Raw genomic sequence first — 19,394 nt, 5'->3', positions numbered from 1 at the left:
AATAATATATTCAATAGCTGGGTTATTGAAGATAAAGTTTACCCCTACACATTTTATTTACAACGTAAGGCAAAGTCTAACATCAAACAAATGTTCTACATGTTGTATTGTGCATTCTTGGATGCAAGACCTAAGCAAGACTGGACAGGGAAAAAATTGAAGTTACTTAAAAATGTACTTGTTCCAAAAAATTGAACAGTTTAATAACTCTGAAAATGTAAGTTAGATCCAGCATCAGAAGCAAACCTCTTGTGTACATAACAAGATGTATCATTGGTCTCTGTACGGCATAGTTACTTGGGATAAACCTTTTTCAAAAAAAAAGAACTGAACACCCATCCAGAAAATGTAGATTAGATCATTCATCTGAAGCCTAGTAGTGTACATCATAGTTTGATCATCATAGAGCTTAGAGTTATTTTGGAATTAAACATGCTTTAAACTCCTTAACCTGGTCATAAATTAAAAAATATAGGTCAACCCAGCATCTGAAACAAATCTAGTAGAATCTATTTACCTATGCAAGTTTGGTGAAGATAGGGCATATACATGTAGTTACTTGGAAATAGACTTGCTCCTAAAACTTCGGTGACCATAGGGATAAAGCATATTCAAAGCATACATGTATCTTGAGCCAAACATTCAGTGATTTCTGACTTCCATGATAACCCCCCCCCCCTCCCCATTTTTCAGCAATTTTTGTGTTGTATGAAAAGCTCAATTACTAATTCCTACTTTTTAAAGTACAATACATCATATCGTATTCATAAAATACTGATGGTTTCAATAAATCTTCTAAATAACAATATACTTATTTATATGCATTGTTAATATAATTGTCTAGTTGAATAAATGTATCTAAAAGTCAATGAAAACAAGAAAACTGTAGTCAATGCTCACTAGTAATACCCCGCTTTGATGTGAATAATATGCTTTCAAGTAAATATACACAAGTTCAGTTGCCTAAACAGAATGCACTAAAATTTCAAGCATCTGCAATGAGTAGTTCCTCAGAAAACTGTCACAGAAATTTGGTATAGACAGACAGACAGACAGATGCACAGATAAAAAGGAAACTGACATCAGATTCATACAAAAAAAATCCAACTACATGGCATGCCAAAACAATTTCAAATAACTGCTATGAGTAGTTGCTGAGAAAACTTTAACTAAAATTAGTTACAGACAGATGCATAGATAAACAGGAAGTTGACATCAGATTTGTACAAAAATGAACCCACCATATGGCATGTCAAAACAGAGTGTGCTAAAATTTTAAGCATCTGTGAACAGCAGTTAATGAGAAAACTGCAATAAAAATTTGTTACAGATGGACAAACATAAACCACATAGACAGACACACAAGGGTAAAACAGTTTATTTCCCTCTTCTTCAAAGTGAGTGTATAATGAACAGTAATTTACATTGTCTAAGTTAGACTAAGGTATGTTTTCATACAAAAGGCATGACACTTTTAACATGTTAAATGCATGCAAACTATAAAATATCAAAAATTATTAACACTTAATTGCATAAATGATGACCGTTTCAGGCCTTCCACTGGTCTATCAATCAATCTCTGGATTTTAAGTCTTGTAGCCTTCTAGTGGCCCTTTCTCTGGTCATTTTTCTCTCGTTAAATATTTTTGTTTTCATTTTAAAGGATTGTGTTTTTTTGTCCAGGTCTTTCAGTGTTTTGATGCAATTTGTCTCTAAAAATTCCTCAATTTCCTTTTTACCTAACAAAATTAAAAAAAATAAAGAAAGATTAATCACGGTCTTCTTTTAAAAATAATTTCAATGTCTAAAAAATATTTATTTCAAGAATTGTTTGATTTGCAACATTTTTGTTGTTAAATCAAAATATATAAGAATCATTTATCAATTTGCATTGAAAAAACTCAAAACTTACTAGGTAGGTTTCCAGTATTTTTGTCACTTCTGGTGAAAATGTATCCCTGGAAATGATCTCTTATCAATTTTGTCTCTTCTTTGGACCATTTTACTATTAAAAAAACATGAATTAAAGGCATTAATTCTTTAAATGAAATATAATGGTTTTAGTTGGAGATTTCTTTTTATTTAATTCAAATGAAGAAAAATTAGTAATCATGGTAAAAATAGTACTAATGTAACAGAATCCTTGCATGGTTACAGATGTTCCCAAATAGCTTTCCCACTTCCTTTTAGTCCCCCATTCCCTAAAAGCTCATTAAATTAGCCAATACATGTAAATTTCTGTAACAACTTTTACAATTTCAGCCAATGAAAATGCAGCACAGATCCAAAATGACATTCGTTCTGCACATCTACACAACATACTTATAAACATTTAAAATATTTCAACTTGATCATTCTGAAAACACCCAAAGACACGAAAATATGAAATAATAATGAGAAACAAGAGTATAAACAATATCTACATGTACCCTCTTAATTTGGGAAACATAATTAGATCTTTGGACACTAGATACACTACTTCTTTTGATGCTTTTATCTTCATATCATTTACAAAGATAACTGGTGAAAACAGCAGGCACATGTATGATATACAGATATATAAAATACTTGGTTTCTACATATAACTAGATGGAGATCATCTCAAAGGGTTCCACATTTAGTAAAGGACATTAGGAAGAGAGGAACGTATATTGAACTGAATCTGGAATTAGCCTATACCAATAATAAGTATATTCGAAACAAGTGATATCTGATAGACAGATGGATGGACAGACTGATCACTATAGTACATGGCACTTGCAAATCAAGACCATAAAATAAAATGTTACAGATGGACAGCTAGACACACACACACACACACAGATAGACAGACAGATACACATGGGTAAAACAGTATACTACCCTCTCCTTCAGAAAGGGGGGGGGGTCCTATTATATACTAAAATATACCAATATAAACCTGAATGTTGGGATATTGAGATTATAATACTACACTGCTCAGGGCTTTTCTTAAATCCAGAAATATGAAAGATGGAAGAACAGATGTGTAACCTAATACAACCATCCTTGAATGTTTTCTTTTGGTGAAACAGAAAAACACCAGCTAAGGCAAACACAAGAAAAGCTTCAATCCTCTGTAATGACTCAAATCCCAACTTGGTAATAAAATCATTATTCTTGATTTATCTATTAATCATTAAATAGGAACCTCCCAGCTTTTAAAGCTAAAATATACCAATTTATTACATTGTAAATGAGAAGGAAAAAGAACTTAAAAGTAATAAGCAATTTTTTTTTACCTGAGTTGCTTCTTTCTTTCTTTTTCCTACATGTAGTAGTGTCTGTGTCATTTGTCTCAAAGGGATGATCTGTGGTTATAGTTATTCTAAGACATTACTATCCAGTTTTCTATTGTGAAAAGTGTGGAAAACTAACAGAGTTGAAACATTGCTGATTATTTTTTTCATTGACCAATAAGTTATTGTAAATCATGAAGACAAAATGTCTGTTTGTCTATCTGTTTTCACAGCATTACATTTGTTAGATAATAAAAATTCATTTAAAATCCTAGTGAAAATTGCATATAAATTTGTAAAATATATTTTGCTGTTACTGTGATTTTTGGAGAAAAATTGCCATCTATAGTGACATGAAAATTTTGATGACATTGATCGATAGTTTGCATATCTTCATTCATATCAGACCAAAAATATAATTAAGTAAAACATATCCCCGTAATTGTCCTTTTTCAGCAAAAGTAACTCACCTTGTGAAATTGCATCATGTTCCTCATGTTCACCCACTGCCTTTAGACAAGCTCCTTCAACCAAACTTGAAACTGATCCTATAAGAAAAAAAATCACAAAAGTTAACATAATAGCATTTAATACTGAAAAAATTTCATTTATTACATGTAATATTAAAGGTGAGAATAATATTAACAGAGTTTAATCTTGTGAACAATGTGAATCATGAACAGAGCAAAACACAGAGATAAGATTATATGCCTGGGAAGAGAACACATCCCGTTGACCTGTATTGACCAGCAAGACAGAATAATCTGTAGTTAAAAGTAACTCACCTTGTGAAATTGCAACACGTTCCTCATGTTCATCCACTGCCTTAGGACAAGCACCTTCCATTAAACTTGAAACTGACCCTATAAGAAAAAGTTTCATAAAGGTAAACAGCAAGGTACTTAATAAAGAGGAATTGATACGGTATACCAGGATACATTAAAACTTGCTTGAAACAAACACAGATAGAGCAAATTTACATTTTTTGCAGTTTTTTTCACCAGAAAATTTTTATTACAATATTCTTTGAACAATTTTAGGGTCAAAATGAGTTTATTTAACATGTTTAATGAATTTACAGCTATAGAGAATTGATTTTGCATCTACTAAGGTTAAAAGATAAATGGTTTGGGTTACTTTCAGTAGTTAAGTCTATAAATTTTGGGGGTACACATGTCCAAATCATTTTTTGTACATTCTTTCATACTGCAGTTTTACGTTTGTAATCTTATTCCAGAATGGGGTGAATTTTAGTATGGGGTTCTACCCACAATAGACAAGTCCAAAACATGTCTGAAAATCCTTACGGGGTGAAGTCTATATTTATTTTTTTAACCTCGCACTGTCAAATTAAGCATTAATAAACCCTGTTATTGAGAGGTTTAGCCCACAATACAAACAAGAGGCCCATGGGCCTTGAATCACTCTTCTGATAAACTGTACAACCTATCACTTCTATTTGAAGCCTCGAAGTATCCTGTATATTTAGATAAACCCTTGAAATTCCAATTCACACTCTGAGAACCCAAGATGATTCTAAGCCAATTAGTACCTGAGAGTTGGTCATGATGACCTACTTATCACTTGTCATTCTCTGAGGACCCATCAACTAAGTTTGATGATTCTAAGCCAATTAATACCTAAAACATTTTTTTAAAATTATAACCATAAAATTTTATAAGTAGGTCAAAGTGACCTACTTTTCAATTGATTGATGATTCTAAGCCAATTAGTACCCGAAATATTTAATTAACGCCAAAAATTTTCAAAAGTAGGTCACTGTGACCTACTTTTTAGTCGACCTACTCCGAAGACCCAAGATGCATCAACTGACAAAGTTTGATGATTCTAAGCCAATTAGTACCTGTAATATTTAATTATAGTCATATAAATTGAAAAGTAGGTCATGGTGACCTACTTTTCAGTTGACCTTTTTTGAGGACCCAAGATGCATCAACTTACAAAGTTTTATGATCATAGGACTTAAAATGTCCAATTATGCCTCTAAAACGCTTTGAAATCGAATGCCTGCAAAGTTCAAAAAGTAGGTCACTGTGACCTACTTTTTAATAAATATGTTTTATGGCCCCAAGATGCATCATCTTACAAGATTTAATGATTCTAAGCCTCCCCGTATTCGAAATTAATGACCTTAATTGTTTTAAAAAAGATTAGCCATAAAATTCAAAAAGTAGGTCAAGGTGACCTACGTTTTAGTTGACGTACTTTGAGGACCCAAGATGCATCAACTGACAAAGTTTGATGATCATGGGCCTTAAATTGTTCAAAATATGCCTCTAAATCATTTTGAAAAAGAATGGCCACAAAATTTAAAAAGTAGGTCACCGTGACCTACTTTTGAGTCAACATGATATGAGGTCCTTAGATGCACCAACTGACAAGATTTGATGATCCTAGTCCTTATAGTAAGCAAAATATCAACATTTTAATAAAATGTAATTTTTGGTCAACTTTGAAGTGACCTTGAGACCACGCCCTTTGCCCCAGGGTAAATCCCCAAGCAAATTTTAATCTACAACATATCCTCATCCTTTTGTGTAAGTTTGGTGATAATCTGCGCAGTGGTTCTTGAGAAGAAGATTTTTTAGCAACCAGTACTTTTGTTTCTATTTTCCTAATTATCTCCCCTTGTTAAAGGGTCGCAACCCCAGCTTTAGTATAAAAGGGAGCCCTTGGGCCAAGGATACCCTGTGACAAATTTGACAATAATTGGCCAAGGGGTTCTTGAGTTATGGCCCATATTCTAAAAAGTTTACGCACACCGCACAAATGGCCATAGCATTAGCTCTTTGAGCCTTTGGCTCAGAAGAGCTAAAAACAACCTCGAAATACTGGAAAATACACACATTTTTCCTCACATTGTACCTCTGGTAAAAAGGGACAGACAGACAGACATGCACCAGAGAAAAATGTGATCAGAAAAGCTCACTAGAGCTTTTAGCAAAGGTGAGCTAAAAAGAGTTGATTTTATAGGTGTAAAATTGCCAATTTATACACATTAAATAAAAATACCAGTACTTCTCTTGTATATTTAACTTGAGCATTATATGAAAAAAGGTTACTTTACCTTCGTCTACAGATCTAAGCATCCTCCCCATAACACAAGCTGTGCGAACTCCTAAGGGACACTGGTAGTTCTCTTTATTAATACGCTCCTCGTGCCCCATGTGCTGCAGAAATATTTTCTGGTTCTCAGCTGACATGTCTAAACTTGCATATATACATGACAGTCTGTGTCGCATTTTTGTTGCAGTAATGATGTGTATGCCAGTTTCTGCACAAACTTTTGCTACAGCGTGCCAACCTGAACAATGAGAAAGTCCTATTTTTGTGGCAAACAAAAAAGGATTTTCTTCACGGATGCCAAATAAGAATCTGTCTCGTTTGATGACCTGGATTGCTGAAAGCAGATCATTTGGAATTAATATGGGAACATATTTTTTCCCTTTTCCCTTTAAGTATGCTAACTTGAATTGTCCCAACAGATATTGTTCAGCAGGATCTGTAATTTTTTCCAACTCTTCATCTGGCAGCCATACTCCTTTTTCTGCTTCCTCCCATTCAGAAATCAGCAACCTGGAAGCTTCCTCACCTCTGCGAGCATTGAATAATGTGAGGCGTGCCACCACAAGACTTCTTAGCCAAGCGAAGTTTTTCACAGTGTAATCCTTTAATATGATAGGAATTTCTGCTGCAATGTATTCTTTTATTTGAATAACCTTCTGTTCATTTGGTAGATTTGCTGGTTTTCTGTTTTTCTCCAACGAGTTTTTGATACACTTTTGCCTTGCACTCGGAAACAGTTCATGAGATAAGCTTTTGTATGCTGATTTGAAGTTTTTCAGTTCTTTCTTTTTCTCATCTTGCATAGTTTGAGCAAAATAACCTTCTAGAGTTTTTACAGATCGGAGAAGTACTGCATCCAAAAAAAGCTTCTGCCCATGCTTTTCTTGTTTATCAGTTGTTACTTGCTGTAACGCCTCTATAAGATCAGGCAAATGTTCCCTTCTAAACAGATCTTCTACAGTGCAATGCTCAGAACTTAAATTTTTGAAACAAAAAAACAGTTTCGAAAGCTCTCGCATCTCTGCCATTATGATTTTTCTAACCTCATCCTGCTTTCCCTCCTCGTGTCGGCGTAAATTAAAATGTTTGTATCCAATCAATTTTATAGTCTTATTAGTCCTGCAAAAATCACCAATTTCTCCTTGTCTAAATCTGTTTAAGATGTCTACAAATCCAGGATCTCTATCCATTTTGTCATCCATCGTTTTTGCAAGCAGCTTTGGTTTTAATGCTTGAGGTGCAGAATCGTTATTTGAACATTTATGTTTGAAGAAGTATTTGTTAGAGTAAAATCCTTTGCAGTCGCTGCAAACTCTTAGTTGGTCTTGCTGCACTGGTTTTCGTTCACGCATTTCTGCATCAAATCCATCTCCAATCAATTGAACATTGTATTCATATATTCCTTCACGTCTTTTTTTATCAAAAAAGTTGTTTTGGATATGTTGTGGTTTTGAAATGATTGACTGTACCTCCGTTTCAGTTCTGTGTTTTCGCAGAATATGCCTCTTTAATTTTCCACCAGTAATAATTGTCTTGCAATATGTGCAAAACCTATTTGGTTTCTGTAAAAAAAAAAAAAATCTTCAATTAGTAATTGACTACTTTAAGATTGTATTAATCACTTACATAGTTTTGTTGCAAAGCCCAGGGTGATGCACTCTTCATGCGAAATATGAGAGTCAGTAAAGCATTTGATGCCACGTACAGTGCTATTGACAAAAACTCAATAACTTCTCTGTATCATGATAAATACAACAAATTGAGCTCACATTTTTGTGTGATCTGTTTACCATGTTTATCAGAAAAATTCCTGTCTGTGAGATACTTCTGCTCATTATTCATGTTATGTAGATTGTCCATCCAACAAAATTGCTTGTAAGGCAATGCCATTTGCCCATATGTTAAAGTATCCATAAAATCATTTTATTTCATGAAACTAAACTCAAGATTATAAATTCAAACATACCTTTTGTTTGCTTTTTTGTTTGGTTTCTCCATTGCAATCTTTCTCTTCAGTATTCAATCTACCAATAAAAGAGTTATGGTTCAAGCAGGTGATTTCAAACTGAATTTAAACTGTGACCTTGATTTCCTATATCAAATGAAATTTCTGATTTTTAAGATTCTTATAAACATTTTTAATTTATCCATTCTGCACGGAACACTTGTAATATTTTACAACTAGCCTTACCTATACATCAGTGAATAAAATAGTGTATGTCAATACTAATAGCCCCTTTACAAACAAATAAAAAAAAACCTCACAATTTTGCATTTCGATCAAACCTTAATCTTTGTTAATATCATTTTAAAAAATATCTATTTCTCTGGACATGGCCATTGGTCAGTGAGGAATCTTTATTGTGTCGGCATGCATCTACAGTTGACACATGATGATAGTTTATTTGTTCTCCAATGAAGGACCAGTCATATCTCATCCCATTGTGGGATTAAAACCTGTGATGTAAAGATCAACTCGCTACTCCTCAAATTCTAGAACAATACGCTCTAACTGCTTGAAATAGTGCACTAAATCCTCTGTCTTTATAACAATATTAAAGATTTTGTTATATAAAGCTGCACAGTCAAAATCTATACCGAATTCTTAAATTAAAGTGCCTAACTTTAACTTGTATTAAATTTAATTTTAAAAGGCACTGCCATAATTCAAGTAGAATACATATTAGCCAACCTAGTATTACTTTGATGATCCTCCTCACAGGAACTGAGAAAGGAGAAACTCTGGTATGGTACTGAAACAGAACATATAATTTATTTGCCTCATAATGATCAATTCATGCAATAAGTCAAAAATAAATATTTACATCCACTTAACCACTTCTTTCATCATGTACACCAGTTAAACAGTTTTTTTAGGCCACCTGCAGGGAAGGGCATGGTGCAATCTTAATCACCTGGGGTAATTTTGACTGTTCACAAATTTCTTTAAATATTTGTTTATATCCTTTATTGTGTATGTACATTTAGTTTATACAGAAACAAAAAGCATTTTTATGCCTCTGTGATCGAAGATTCGGGGGTATATAGTTTTTGCCCTGTCCGTCCATCTGCCTGTCTGTCTATTTGTCTGTTTATCTGTTTGTACGCAAAAACTTTCTTTAACCTTGCCCATAACTTATGAGTGGGTGGGGCTATGGCATTCATATTTCACAGGTGCATTCCTTGTGACAAGACCTTTCTTTGGGTACCACCAAATTTGACCTCTTGACCTTGGAGTTTAACCCACTTTTATAAAAAATTACCACACTTTTACCTTGGCCATAACTTTTGAACAGTTGGTGCTAGGGTTTTCCTGCTTCACATGTGTATTCATTGTGACAAGACCTTTCAATGGGTATAAATAATTTTGACCTTTTACCCTTAGAGTTTGACCCACTCTTAAAAAAATCTTAACCTTGACCATAATTTTTGAGCAGTTAGCACTAGGGCTTTCATATTTCACAGGTGTATTCTGTGTGACAAGACCTGCCTTTGGATACCAACAATTTTGACTTTTTGTCCTTGGCTTTTGGAGTTTGACTTGCATCTGAGAAACTTCAACGCTCACCATTAGCTACCATACGGGGGCATCAGTGTTTCACAAACACATCTTGTTAATATTGTTTCAATAATAATTAAACTTTCAAAAGTGTAATTCATTTGTTTACTGGAATATGACAACATCTAAAAAGAGGTTTTAACACCTGTAATTATTAGTCACTATGAGATATTATTACTTTTGAAATTTTCTGTGTAGAAACTTAATCAATGGATATCCCTGGCATGACATTTATCAAATATGTTTTTGCAACTGAAATTTATACCTTTTTGATTTAAATAGCAGAACACCAAATTTGTCTTTATATAGATATTTAAAAAAAATTATTACCTTCTTCAGACAGGGTGCTAAGATTGGAGTTTTCCACAAAATCAACAGTTTCTACTCTTGCATATGCCACAGAACCTTCAATGAAATAAAAAAATATAACCGATAATGATTCCACTTAAAGTACAATACCAACCAGACACAAAGATCCCCACAAATGCATATCATTCACTAGGGAGACCAAATGCATTATAACTGCATAAAGAAGACCAATTAAATCAATTAATATTCAAAATTTGACATTTTTAATACCCTAAGGACATCTTTAAAATTATGTTTCTTGGGCTTTCTGACTCAGGTTTAAATACATGTACTGGGTTGGTAGTAGGGGGAAATTTTTTTTAATTCAGAAACACTTGTGAATATGATGTTAAAATAATTATTTCTGGAAGATAAAACAAATCTGAAAAAAAAAAATGTTTTTGAATTGCATTTTGAGTCAATTGGTTGGGAGAGGTCAAACAAACATTTTTTTTTTAAAAGAGGGCCTAGTAATTACATTATATGCCCATGTACATCTATTTAGATGAAAAAGATTAATTTACCTTTAAAATATAATGTGACTGTATATTCTTTTTTAACAAAAATTAAATACCTATTCTATCTGCATTTGACATATTTTAGCATATGATAAGGAAAACCAAATGCCTTATTATAATCATTACAAATGCATTATTATCAATAATTAAGAGGCTAACCAAATGCATTATTATAAATACCAAAGAGACTAATTTATTATAAATACAAAAAGAATTAATCAAACACATCATTCCAAATATTAAAGACACCAATGAAAAGCATTATTACCAATAGTGAAGAGACCAATTAAATGCATTTAATTATTATACAATCAAATGCATCATGACAAATATTAAAGAAACCTACCAAATGCTTTCATATAAAATACTAAAGAGACCAATCAAATGCATTATTACAACTATTACAAGACCAATCAAATGCATTTATTTATTCGGAATAGTAAAGAGCCCAACCAAATGCATTTATTATAAATACAAAAGAGACCAATCAAATTAGAGTGAAAATTTACTTGTAATTGATCATTACATATTTTTAAGAAACACACTAAGGGGTAGCCTAATAAAACATCAGTACTAATGATATGAACCTTTTTTGATTGAAGAAGTACATGTATACCCCTAATATACAATATACATGTATTACGTACTAATTATAAATTGCATCCTTCAGGAGATATACTGAAAAAGATTACACATTAATACAATTGCTTATATTGTTCATAAGGGAGACCAAATGCATTAAAACTGCATAAAGGAGACCAACTAGTATCAATATGTGAATCAGTATTCAAAACTTGATATTTTAATTTTCAAGTAAATTATATGTATATGTGCATGAAGAAATTTATTCAGATGACCTTTTGAAGGTCATAAGCAATCTTTGTGTGAAGTAGTAGATTCAAGTTTTTGTAAGGCATATATTGACCAAACACAAATTATGAACTTTTTCTTTCAGTGACCTTGAATTTAAACAAATGACCTTGGGTCAACGTCATGATACACCCTCAGGTCATAAGCAATCTTTGTGTAAAATGGGAACTCACAAAGTTTATACATAAGAAAGATAAGGACCGGAAAAGAATTATGAAATTTCTGTTTCAGTGACCTTGAACTTGCCCAAATGACCTTGGGTCAAGGTCAGGTCAAGGTCATGACACATCCTTAGGTCATGAGCAATCTTTGTGTGAAGTAGTAGATTCTAATGTTCCTCCATAAGAAGAATATGGACAGGACAGATGGACAGCTGAACAGATGGACGGACAAGGTGATTCCTATAACCCCCCCAACTTTGTTTGCCGGGGGTATAATATTTCCAGATTAACTAAGATTTTTATTATATTTTCATGTGAAATTCTGTAGCAACATATCAGTCAGGATATTTTACAGAAAATTTGAGGAAATATTAACTTCAAATCCGTGTCTAAGTCCCTTTAAACACTGGTTATTTACAAATACATGTTTACAAGTTTATTTATATTTCCTATTGTAAATCAATTTACCTTCCTCAGAATGTAGGCTTGTTATAACATCCTGGTTTTCATTTATTTCCATGTCATGTTGGGGTCCACAAGATTCTGGCACAGACTCTGTAAAAATATGGAACACAATGAAGAACTACATGTATATATGCCTAATATACAATATACATGTATTACATACTTATTATAAATTGTATCCTTCAGGAGATATACTGAAAAAAGATTACACATCACTACAATTGCTTATCTTGTTCATAAGGGAGACCAAATGCATTAAAACTGCATAAAGGAGACCAACTAGTATCAATATGTGAATCAGTATTCAAAACTTGATATTTTAATTTTCAAGTAAATTATATGTATATGTCCATGAAGAAATTTATTCAGATGACCTTTAGAAGGTCATAAGGTCATAAGCAATCTTTGTGTGAAGTAGTAAATTCAAGTTTCTGCAAAAGGCATATATGGACCAAACACAAATTATGAACTTTTTCTTTCAGTGACCTTGAATTTAAACAAATGACCTTGGGTCAACGTCATGATACACCCTCAGGTCATAAGCAATCTTTGTGTAAAATGGGAACTCACAAAGTTTATACATAAGAAAGATAAGGACCGGAAAAGAATTATGAAATTTCTGTTTCAGTGACCTTAAACTTGCCCAAATGACCTTGGGTTAAGGTCAGGTCAAGGTCATGACACATCCTTAGGTCATGAGCAATCTTTGTGTGAAGTAGTAGATTCTAATGTTCCTCCATAAGAAGAATATGGACAGGACACGTTTGCACAGACAGACAGACAGCTGAACAGATGGACGGACAAGGTGATTCCTATAACCCCCCCCAACTTTGTTTGCCGGGGGTATAATATTTCCAGATTAACTAAGATTTTTATTATATTTTCATGTGAAATTCTGTAGCAAAATATCAGTCAGGATATTTTACAGAAAATTTGAGGAAATATTAACTTCAAATCCGTGTCTAAGTCCCTTTAAACACTGGTTATTTACAAATACATGTTTACAAGTTTATTTATATTTCCTACTGTAAATCAATTTACCTTCCTCAGAATGTAGGCTTGTTATAACAGCCTGGTTTTCATTTATTTCCCTGTCATGTTGGGGTCCACAAGATTCTGGCATAGACTCTGTAAAAATATGGAACACAGTGAAGAACTACATGTATATATGCCTAATATACAATATACATGTATTACATACTTATTATAAATTGTATCCTTCAGGAGATATACTGAAAAAAGATTACACATCACTACAATTGCTTATCTTGTTCATAAGGGAGACCAAATGCATTAAAACTGCATAAAGGAGACCAACTAGTATCAATATGTGAATCAGTATTCAAAACTTGATATTTTAATTTTCAAGTAAATTATATGTATATGACCATGAAGAAATTTATTCAGATGACCTTTAGAAGGTCATAAGGTCATAAGCAATCTTTGTGTGAAGTAGTAAATTCAAGTTTTTTGCATAAGGCATATATGGACCAAACACAAATTATGAACTTTTTCTTTCAGTGACCTTGAATTTACACAAATGACCTTGGGTCAACGTCATGATACACCCTCAGGTCATAAGCAATCTTTGTGTAAAATGGGAACTCACAAAGTTTATACCAAGGATCGACATTAACGGTTGCCCGATTCCCCGGGCCGAGTAAATTCCCAGTTCTGGCAAGTGAAAATGCCAACGTACTTGTCCGATCAGGCAAGTGAATATTTCCGATAGAAACTTTTTTTTTAAATTTTGCTTTACTTTTCAACAAAACAATAACACTCTCTGCCAAGAACAATGACATATTGTTTTTGCATTCAAAATCCCTCAGTAGTGTTTCTACATTTTATTCAGAAATCGGGCTGGTTATTCTCTTTTCTTTCCCGGTAGTTGACAAAAATACGCTCTGCATCTGACAACTTAGTTACATTCTTATTATGAAATTAGAATAGTTTATTTTTTCACTCACAGAACACCAGTTATTCTTGGCACACGATGTATTCTGATCAGGATATGTATGTTTCAAAACATATGGCAAATGTTTTCCTTTAGTGAGGATTCAGTTTTCCAAAGGAAAAATCAAAATAATATATATGTATTTTTAAAATATGAATTTTATTTTAAAGAAAATATATACTGCTGCATGGCAGTGTGAGTTTACAGGATAAATGAAAGGACAGTGGTATACATGTACATATATTTACAATTGTAGGATCACCGACACATCAACATTTTAAAAAATATTTTATCACACATTATTTATAAATATAAATTAAATTATCAGTATTTTCTTCCTTTTAAGGTTTGGGCAACCAAGTTTTACATTCAGACAAGTCAAAATTTGAGTTCACTTGCCCAAAGGACAATTGAATATGAAAGTTAATGTTTATCCCTGGTTTATACATCAGAGAGACAAGGACCGGACACGAATTATAAAATTTTTCATTCAGTGACCTTGAACTTACCCAAATGACCTCGGGTCAACGTCAAGACACACCCTTAGGTCATGAGCAATCTTTGTGTGAAGTAGTAGATTCTAATGTCCCTTCATAAGAAAGATATGGACTGGACAAGTTTGCACAGACAGACAGACGGACGGACAAGGTGATTCCTGTATACCCCCAACCTTTGTTTGCGGGAGGTGGGTTGGGGGGTGTGTATAATATTTCCAGATAAAATAAGAAACACTGGTTATTTACAAGTACATATTTAGAAATGTATTTGGATTTTCTATTGTAAATCAATTTACCTTCCTCAGAATGTAGGCTTGTTATAACAGCCTGGTTTTCATTTATTTCCATGTCATGTTGGGGTCCACAAGATTCTGGCATAGACTCTGTAAAAATATGGAACACAATGAAGAACTACATGTATATATGCCTAATATACAATATACATGTATTACATACTTATTATAAATTGTATCCTTCAGGAGATATACTGAAAAAGATTACACATCACTACAATTGCTTATCTTGTTCATAAGGGAGACCAAATGCATTAAAACTGCATAAAGGAGACCAACTAGTATCAATATGTGAATCAGTATTCAAAACTTGACAGTTTCATTTTTAAGTAAATTATATGTATCTGAACATGAAGATATTTATTTAGATAACTTAGCAAATGCAATTTAATTTTAGATCAATATGTGTATAATAATTCTCAAGATTCATTATTCGTAGATTTTTACTATGCAAAATTTACACTTATTTTATATATATATACCCATTCCACCTGATATGCATTATTAAAAAAATTAAAAAGACTAAGCAAATATAATATAACAAATACTAAAGAGACCAATCAAAAGTTTTTTTTTCAAATATTAAAGAGACCAATGGGTAAATTCTATATCTTTAAACCCTGGTTATTTACAAGTACAAGTGTATTTATATTTCCTATTGTAAATCAATTTACCTTCCTCAGAATGTAGGCTTACTATAACAGCCGAGTTTTCATTTATTTCCATGTCATGTTGGGGTCCACAAGATTCTAACATAGACCCTGTAAAAATATGGAACACAATGAAGAATTATATACTAAATATAAAATATACATCAGAACACCTAAAATAATTTGTACGTTTTTTTGTTAAGATCGATACATTATAATACACTACATTTGCTCATATCATTCATTAGGGAGACCAAATGCATTAATACTGTATAAAGGAGACCAAATAATATCAATATGTGAATCAGTATTCAAAACTTGATATTTTATTACCTGAGCAATGTGCAGGTTTAAATTTATTTAGATGAACTGACTCAAAATACCTTTTGATTGTTATGCATATAATAAATGCCAAATGTTGCCAGCACGGTGCAGTAATTAGAGCGTCTGCTCTAGAGTTGCGGAGTAAGGAGTTGATCCTTATGTTGTGGGTTCGAATCCCACTGTGGGATGTGGAGACTGGTCCTTTGGATGACATAGTATAAATCGAGGTCCCATGTCGCTGTAGGTGCTGGCACGATAAAGATCTCTCACTGTTCAATGGCCATAAGAGCCAAGTATTGGACAAAATTTGCAGCTCTCCACCAGCAAGTGGTGGCATCTCCATATGAGTGAAAAATTCTCGAGAAGGACGTTAAACAACAACAAAAAAAAAAAAACAAGAGGCCCATGGGCCACATCGCTCACCTGAGTAGCTTTGGCCATGCTGTTCTTTACCAGATTTCCCCACTTTTAATATACCTATTGTGGCCCCGCCCTACCCCAGGGGGTCATGATTTGAACAATTTAGAATCTACGCTACCCCAGGATGCTTCCATATAAGTTTCAGTTTTTCTGGCCCAGTGGTTCTTGAGGAGAAGATTTTTAAAGATTTTTCTTACATATTTCAATGTAAAACTTGGATTCCCTTTTGTGGCCCTGCCCTACCCCCGGGGGTCATGATTTGAATAATTTAGAATCTACACTACCCCAGGATGCTTCCATATAAGTTTCAGCTTTTCTGGCCCAGTGGTTCTTGAGAAGAAGATTTTTAATGACCCCACCCTATTTTTGTCTTTTCTTGATTATCTCCCCTTGTAAGGGGACTTGGCCCTTTATTTTAACAATTTACACTCCCCTTCACCCAAGGATACTTTGTACCAAGTTTGGTTAAAATTGGCCTAGTGGTTCTTGAGAAGAAGTTGAAAATGTGAAAAGTTTACAGACAGACGGACGGACGACGGACAACGGGTGATCAGAAAAGCTCACTTGAGCTTTCAGCTCAGGTGAGCTAAAAACAAATGCCAAATTATACATATACCCATTCTATCTGCATAAGATATTCATAAGGAAGACCAACAAATTACGTACTATAAATATTAAGGAGACCAACTAAATACATTTCTAAATTTTAAAGAGACCAACTTAATGCATCAAATATTTTAAAATAATTTAACTGTCAAACCAAATGCATAATTACAAATATCAAAGAGACCAAGCAAATGCATTATTACAAATATTAAAAGCCCAACCAAATGCATCTATTATAAATACTAAACAGACCAATCAAATGCATTATTACAAATATTAAGGGACCAACCAAATGCATTATTAAATATACCAAAGACCAACCAAATACATTATTACAATATTAAAGAGATCAATCTTGCTAGATCAATATGTGGATTCAATTATCCTTATGTCTGCATGGATATTTAAAAGAACATGTACATGTTTATTTGGATTTCTTGTTGTCAATCAATTCACCTAAAATTCTCATAATGAAGATATATTTAGTAAGTCACAGGTGAGGTACAAATACATATTTTCACTTATGATTGAAAGAGTTGTTAATTAATTCATGCTTCACCTAAGGTCTCTTGATCAGAGTCTGATTCTCCCCCAGAACCTGGAGTGTACACACTAAAGGGATCTGAATCAATATCTGAAACTGAAAAAAAAAAAAGGTTTATATTTCATTAAAAGAGTAAACACCTTTATTTACAGACCCTAAAACGTGCTACTACACCTCAGAAACGAAACAGACCGTTCCGTGCAGGAAGCGTACCATACCATTTACAAAAGGAACGGTACAGTGCACAAAATGAAATGTACCGTTCATAAAACGAACTGTACCGTTCACAAAACGAACCGTACCGTAAACAAAATGAAATGTACCATGCACAAAACGAACCGTACTGTTAACAAAATGAAATGTACTGTTTTTTTTAATGAGTATGCAAGCCACGCCCCGAAATCATTCCGAACCTTGTAAAAAAAATTTATTTCTTTTAAATAAAATAAAACCTACTTTAATTTCCATTGATCATTTGCTCAAGAAAAAATATTTTCTTTAAAGGAAGCAACAGCGACAATAATTGTGGACGAAATAAAAGCATTGGGATTTATAAAATCAAACTCATTTGTTGTAAGTATAACTTTATTTTTCAAAAAAAGATCTGAAACTAGTTCATACAGAATGTAAGTTAAAAAAAAAACAGATAAGAACAATAAGAAAAATGGTTGCATGTAAAGAACTTGTATAAAATGCTAACGATACCGTTCTTCCATTAATTAAAAAAAAAAGGAGATTAATCATAAATTAATCATAAATAAATTAATAAAGAAAGAAACAACTTTATTAAGTAGCCAATCATAATACTACTGGGTATAGGCTCTGTCCACTTAATCTGCATACCTTTCACCAAAGCGTACCGTTCACAAACCGAAACAAACCGTGCACAAAACAAACCATACCGTTCACAAAGTGTACCGTACCGTTCACAAAATGAACCGTACTGTTCACAAAACAAAACGAACCCTGCACAATATGAAACATACCGTTCACAAAGCGAACCGTATCATTCACAAACAAACCGTACCGTTCACAAAACGAAACCATGCAAGTGGTGTAGGAGCACGTTTTAGCGTCTGCAGTTCAAAGGGAGATTTTTTTCTAAAATCTTTATGAACATTAAATAATCATAAAACTATGGATTAATGACTTTATAATAATTACCAGTTAATACACGTTTATCAAAATAAGTGTTTTTTCTTATGATTAAAGCATTAACTCTTGAAAACAAAAGAATAGATTTAACTCTGTATTAAACTAACAGTTTTGAAATATGATGCTTAGAACTAGCACTTGCAGAGGCAAATGAAATACATAGTAACTGTAGATCACTCAATTTTCGTGACACCTAATTTTCACGAGATTTATTAGCGGGACAAAATTTTCATGAATTGTGGTTATTGCTCTATACAATCTTAAGGCATACTAATATACGTGAGAATGAAATTTTCACAAGTACACTGTCTCGCATAATAATGTGAAAATAAAGTTCTCATGAATAAAAAGTGATTTACAGTACATTCTAAAACTGAACCACCTTTGTTGTACATGATCAAGATTAAGTTAATTTAACTCAAGAGAATATACATGTATTTCAATTCAAAGTCTTAAACTATTTTCCTAAATATATACTTGAAAATAATAATCTCTCAGGAAAAATATGTCAGGTAAAAACATCCCCATATAAGAGAAAGATATTAATATGACACATTAAACAATGAAACATGGAAATAACAAACAGTGATGAAGCTCAAAAGTCCATTGAAACAATACAAATCAAGAGTATAGAGCAAACATGGACTTCTTAAAACATCAGAGGTGGGATCAGGTTTCATGGAGGA

At 32.8% G+C, this 19,394-nt stretch overlaps 2 protein-coding genes across 3 annotated transcripts in view; both read right to left on the bottom strand.

The window, feature by feature from the left end:
* LOC133191506 (calmodulin-like) overlaps positions 1-19,394 on the bottom strand; it is a 46,536-nt gene that overhangs the window by 2,079 nt on the left and 25,063 nt on the right. The window lies entirely within an intron of this gene.
* On the bottom strand, positions 682-17,625 carry LOC133191225 (uncharacterized). Its single transcript, XM_061326972.1, has 14 exons — positions 17,569-17,625; positions 15,684-15,770; positions 15,013-15,099; positions 13,307-13,393; positions 12,269-12,355; positions 10,234-10,308; positions 9,037-9,097; positions 8,311-8,368; positions 6,346-7,906; positions 4,043-4,120; positions 3,728-3,805; positions 3,261-3,329; positions 1,913-2,005; positions 682-1,739 (listed from the first exon to the last, which is right to left on the bottom strand). Exons 2-14 carry the CDS (start codon positions 15,763-15,765, stop codon positions 1,573-1,575), a joined length of 2,583 nt encoding a protein of 860 aa, XP_061182956.1. The 5' UTR covers positions 15,766-15,770; positions 17,569-17,625; the 3' UTR covers positions 682-1,572.

This window comes from Saccostrea echinata, unplaced genomic scaffold, assembly GCF_033153115.1.
Source record: "Saccostrea echinata isolate AGI-Se365-2 ecotype Australia unplaced genomic scaffold, CSIRO_AGI_Sech_v1 ptg000023l, whole genome shotgun sequence".
NCBI classification, from domain to species: Eukaryota; Metazoa; Mollusca; class Bivalvia; order Ostreida; family Ostreidae; genus Saccostrea; species Saccostrea echinata.
Note: the sequence above shows the minus strand (reverse complement) of the source record. Positions and strands in the feature narration are given on the sequence as shown.